At 30.2% G+C, this 6285-nt stretch overlaps 1 protein-coding gene across 1 annotated transcript; it reads right to left on the bottom strand.

The window, feature by feature from the left end:
* Nucleotides 1–1586: 1586 nt before the first annotated feature.
* Nucleotides 1587–2742, bottom strand: LOC126673236 (putative germin-like protein 2-3). The gene is made up of 2 exons (XM_050367308.2): nucleotides 2561–2742; nucleotides 1587–2269 (listed from the first exon to the last, which is right to left on the bottom strand). Exons 1-2 carry the CDS (start codon nucleotides 2676–2678, stop codon nucleotides 1734–1736), a joined length of 654 nt encoding a protein of 217 aa, XP_050223265.1. The 5' UTR covers nucleotides 2679–2742; the 3' UTR covers nucleotides 1587–1733.
* Nucleotides 2743–6285: the final 3543 nt, after the last annotated feature.

The following is a 6285-nucleotide window of genomic DNA, read 5'->3' as shown; positions in this document are numbered from 1 at the left end:
CTGTGTCGTTTGATCCTTCAGGTTTACTCTTTCAGAAGTCATCTTCTTCAATGAGATTTGTATTTGAGTTCAGAAAAGCTCCTTCTTTTGAAGTTTAGTTAAGCCTTTCCCACAGACGGCGCCAATTGATGGAGTCTGCCTTCTGAACCGGTGAGTGAACCTGCAAAACAGGGTAGAAGCTAACCGGACGGTGGTTGTCCGATTAACTCTCCGATGCTAAAGTCAGTTTAGAGCTTTGAGCAGCGTTTTGAGTATATGAATGTAATTGTGATTCTAGGCATACCTCGTGCTCCTTTTATAGTAGTCGAATATACCTAGTAGAGTTGTATTAGGCAGGTGAATCCTACTTTGTAGGGATTCGGCCGTATCGTAGATATTCTCCTGATTTGTCGGGATCTACCTTAATCTGATAAGAGTCCTATTTAGGAACGTCTTCCTAAATAGTCTTATCTTCCTAAAGTAGAGCTTATCTTTCCATATGTAGTGTTTGTGTCCGAATAGGACAATATTTCCATACTTAGTCGTTTACCCGAATCCCGGACCTGACGCGCTCTTGGCGGATCATATGGGATTCGGTCTTTATTAGCGTGTTACCGAATCTTAGAGATTCGGTATCTCCTTCATATCTTTCGGTCTTCAGGGGGAGTCCGGTATCGTCTGAGAGTGGATCTCCTGCGACTCGGCTCCATTATATTTACAATAGGATTCGGTATCCATCAATAATCATGATGTTAGTGCAAAGTTTATTATAAATGATATCCATTTATTCCGAATAATTTCCGAGTTTAAATGAATTTTGTATTAAATGAAAGGTTTAATATAAAAGTGTAGTTAATAAAAATAAAGATACGGAAAAACTGCTGAAATATAAAATGTTAAAATTAAACAATTTTGACGTAAAATTCAAATATAAACATTAAAATAATATAATATAATATGTGTGTGTGTAAAAAATGAATAAAAAAAGGAAAGGGTAAAAGATAATGCATTAATAGGCGTTGGAATGTCTAGAAAAATATATCATTTTTCATTTTGTTCAATTGTCCATTCTTTCACTTTTTTCCGAAGAAGAAGAAATTCCTTTCCTCTTTTCTCAGGAGAAACTTTTCCAAACCTTAAAATTAACCACTTGTGCCCTCACTGTCAGCGAGACGTATTTCAAACCGAAACCAACATATATAAACTATATACCTAACCAATGATTATCACCGGTGAGCACAGAGTCCTATTGACGTCCAATAGGTAGCCAATTCTAATTAATTTGTAGCAATATAAAAAAGCTCTAAAAAATTGGTATACTTGTATAACAAAATACAAGTTACTTAATAAATGAAAATAGTAATAATATAAACTCACGATACAATGATACAAATCTTAGTCTTGGTTTAACTTTGACGCTCGAGTAAAAGACGGGTCTAAAAATAAGATATAAATCAATGCACATTTTAAAATACACCAACTTTACTCTACGAAATTCTCGACAACACTCAAACAATCACATAACTAACATAAAAAGACACTAACTTTTCTCTTGGACTAAAATGAGTTTGTTTATGTTTAGAATTAATAAAGTTTTGGTAATTCTTTTTCTGCAGCCTCTAAACAACAACAAAATTTTGAAAATGTAAATGATTCTCATGACAACTCCACAATCAAATATTAATTAAAAGATAAGCCTAGTTCAATTTATTGAAACATAATCAATTTCTTGGCAGTATACACCAACTCATTCTTCAAAACTTCGCTTGAAGTTGAGCAACAATATTCTTGTCAACTTGAAAAGCTTTTCCAAGAATATCCGATAAGATGTCAGGCTTCGAGCCGAAAACTGCGTTAGCGATTGTGATTACGCCCGGGTTTTGGCTACTTAGAGCAACAATAGCAACCGCGTTACATTGTCCGACATTTCTCTGGAAATGAATCGAACCAACCGGAAATACAAACACGTCGCCTTTGTTAATAACTTTCATAATAAGCCGATTTTCGGGGTTAGATGTTACAAACCCTACTTCAAGTGTACCCTCTAGAACGGTCAGGATTTCGGTAGCTCGTGGGTGCGTGTGCGGAGGATTCATACCGGTTAGCGCATAATCTACACGAGCCATGGAAATGCCAAGAGTGTTGAGTCCTGGTAATTGAGTTGCTGCGACGGGAGTCACTCTTGAACCTACTGGGTTCGATGTGTTGCCTGCTATGTGTAGCCCTCCCAAGAAGAAATCATTTGCTTCCACTAGCTTTGGATCCTTGCATGACAGTCCATTCACTAGCACTGCCAACCACACCATTTTAATCATAAAAAGAAAGAAATTTAAGTATGTGTATACTTTTATTATATTCGAGGCGAGTCGAAATACTGTAAAACTCAAACTCGATTGGAGCTTTAAAATTTGAAATTTGAAACTCGACTATAACATGATGGGTTCGAACTCAAAAACTTTAAAATAATTGAGAATCGAGTTCGAATCCACTCGACTCGATTATATATCTAAACATTTAAAATTTACATTATAATTATGTGAATATGTAGACTTTTTTTATCTAAGATAATATTATTTATTACCTTGGCTAGTGGAGTTTGCCACACAGAAATCTTGGAGAGGACTAATGTCTGATGCAGCAGCAAGGGAGAAACTAAAAACAAGTGCTGCAAATAATACAATGCTACTTTTGGTAGACATAACTCAAAAATAAAATTTGATATTCTACTACAATGGGGCGAGATGTTTTCAGTTTATGAATATTTACACATTTATAGGTCTAGAATTTATATACCTGTTAGTAGAGGTCAGGTCAAAACCGGACCGGAACCGTAGAAAGGCTGGTTTTAATTCCATCTAATTTAAAATCAATACACAATAGTTGTTTGAATATTTTAATTTCAAAAAATATTAAAACTGAAAATCAAATATAGAGAAAATACTAATATATTATACATGAAAAATTAATAAGTTTTTTTTATAAGAAACTGTTATATATTGATAGTATATTATTACTGTTTTTTGATTTCTTTTAAAAATTACAAATCGATTCCAACCAAAAAAATTAAATATTTTAAAAAAAGGGAAATTAATTTTTTTTAATTCAGAACAATTTAATTTTTTGGTCGGTTTAGTTTGTTGTACATTCCTACTTTTTAAAGTCTGATAAAACATTAGCTGCACAATATATATTACAAATAAATAAATAACATTAAAATATCACATAATTATTTAAATTTTTGCATTAATAATAATTTCAAATATTTATTTTACAAAAAAACAGTAAAAAATGAGACAAAACCGTGCAATTAATTTTTAAGGTTTTAAATTATTATATCAAATTATTTGTCGAAATATGAATGACCAGAACTGTTTAGCTGATATATATTCTGATTCCTTAATTATTAGATTTTCTTACACATAATTTATAGTATAATCTTCTCATTATCTTCATAATATATCATTAAGACTTGGTCATGATCAGTCAACACTCATGATTGAATACTAGATTTGTCTAGCTATCAAAATGTTTTAGTGCTTCATCAAGAATCTTGATTAATATAATAGAGACATGTCTGTACAAGATAATTAAAACAAACACAATCTATAATTATAAGCATAAATAAACAACTTCAGTCCAATTTCCAACTTTAATTTGACGCAATTCAATTAATTTTATTTATAGTGTTTGGTTTTTCTTTTGCCTGTTTTGCTTAGCTGTTAGTTGACGGTTTTCTCTTAATAAAGTCGAATACAATGATTAACAAATAAAAAAATTCACAATATAATTCAAATTGTTTCAGCCTTCAGGGATTAAAATTAGTTATGATGGTGTCCAACCCAATTTTTTTCAGACTTTTAAAAAACTTATCCAAATATTTCAAAAATTATAAATATATTTCAATTTGACACCAATAAGATATACCTCAAATGTTATAAGCGCTGAGCAGTAAACTGATAAGTCGTGAGTTTGAATCCTCACACAAACGCTCTCCCTCCTTTAATTAAAAAAAAAATTCATTTGATAAAGTTACTGAATATCTATCCAATTTAATAAAATTAATTTAATTGCTCTTACGTGACAATTTGTAGTATCTGTACTTTTAAAAGTATCAAGTAAGATGTCACAAAATATAAGTGCGAGAAATAAATCAAGGATATTAGAATCAAGTTCAAATAATAACAGTTAGACTAAAGCGGATCTAATAAAATTATTGTAAAATAATAAATTTAAATAGAAAATTATTATTCGATAAATTAGGACTAAGAAAAAATCAATAGATTGCAATTAAATCAATAGATTAAATTAAATAGTTATTTGGCTTCCTCAGATTCCTAAAATTTTGTTTTTTTTTTCATTAGGTCCTTTAACGGAGATCCATTTAAGGACTTAATGAAGTAAAAAAAACAAAAGTTTAAGGACCTAAAGAATCAAAAAACGAAAGTTTAGGGATCTGAGGAAGCCAAATAAAAATTGAGGGACCTGATGAAACAAAAAAATAAAAGTTTAGTGACTTGAGGAAGTCAAATAAAAGTTGAGGGACCTAATGAACAAAAAAACGTATAGTTCAGAGATCCTAAAATAGGTTTAGCCTATAATATATTTATGATGTATATATAATATATCTATAGTGTTTTTATAGTGTGTAACATAAAAACACTACAAACACATCATAAACACTGCAAATACACCATAGATACACTAGAAAAATACCAAAAATACACAAGAAAAATATAGATACACCAAAAACACAATATGGATACACCAGAAATACATTATTGATACACCAAAAATACACTATAAATACACCAGAAATACACCTTCAAAACACTACAAATACACCATAAAGCAATTCGTTGTTTATAAAATCAGTAACATCAAAATAAGAGAAAGCAAAATAATTATATGAATAATAGAATAATTTCATAACAAAGAACTTAAAAATTACAAGAAACGCAGTGACGCAATAATCTATTTACAAAATCTATTTACAAAATATCTAAATTACCACAAAGAACTTAAAAATTACAAAAAATATAAAAGACGATAAAGATGAATCCATTAGAAGAAACGCAGTGACGCAAAAATTAATGGAAGAATCGCGGCGATGAAAAATTTACCGAAGAAAAAAGTTGAGAGAAGTGAACGAACAGAAAAAAGAAGAAAAGAAGAGAGAATTTTAAGAGGGAGAGAAGTAGAGAGAGAGAGTGTGGCTGTATGTGTATTAAATGACCTAAAATGAGTTTTAAGTCTTTTATATATAGTAGGGTTAATTACATATAAAATCACCACCTTTACATGAATTCTCAAAAATAACACGACCTTTAAAACGTGTCAATTCAGGGCATCACCTTTCATTTCTTTTCAAAAACAACATGGGCACGTTTTTTAGATAAAATTTTGCTGACTTGGACACCCAATTAGAGTGCCACGTGTCATGCCACGTCAGCAAAAACGCCATTAAAAATGTGCCCATGTTGTTTTTGAAAAGAAATGAAAGGTGGTACCCTGAATTGCCATGTTTTAAAGGTCGTGTTATTTTTGCAATTTTGTGTAAAGGTTGTGCTTTTATATGTAATTAACCCTATATAGTAAGGCATTTTTATAAATATGTTTGTAAAAAGAGTACTGACGGAAATTATGAAAAGATGGTGAAAAAGGTATAAATAAATTTAAAAATTATCCCCATAGGTAAAAGTAATAAAAAAAACAAAACTAAAAACTTAATTTTAAAAATTGAGATAAATATTACAAATAAAATAGAAAAGAGAGTTTTTTCAGCAAATATTTCTATAATAAACGAGAAAATACACTCTAGTCAAACCAAAAAGGACTAGAGCCTGGATTATCTAATTGAATTCTGAATTAGGCAACCTAAAGTAAAACTAGATCGAGTTTGCATGCGTATCTGAAAGGAGTTTTAAAAATAAAAGTCCAATTGAAGTCGAACTTGATATTACTCCCTCCGGTTCATAATATTTGTCGCATTTGAGAATATTTTTTGGTTCATAATATTTGTCACATTAGAGTTTCAAGAAAGTATTAATTGCTATTTTTCCAAAACTATTCCTAATAATAAATACTTTGTAAGGTGTAAAAAACTAGTCAAATATAAAACAAGTGGTAATTAATATAGACAATTTAGTAAAACTATATACAAATTAAGGCATATTTATTGTTTTCTTAATCTATGTGAAATAGCCAAATGCGACAAATATTATGAACCGGAGGGAGTATCTATTATACATTAAGCTATAGTTACCACTTTCAAAATTAAAGAACAATAACATTGAGTACAGATAAACA

The sequence above is a fragment of the Mercurialis annua genome, linkage group LG3, assembly GCF_937616625.2.
Source record: "Mercurialis annua linkage group LG3, ddMerAnnu1.2, whole genome shotgun sequence".
NCBI classification, from domain to species: Eukaryota; Viridiplantae; Streptophyta; class Magnoliopsida; order Malpighiales; family Euphorbiaceae; genus Mercurialis; species Mercurialis annua.
Note: the sequence above shows the minus strand (reverse complement) of the source record. Positions and strands in the feature narration are given on the sequence as shown.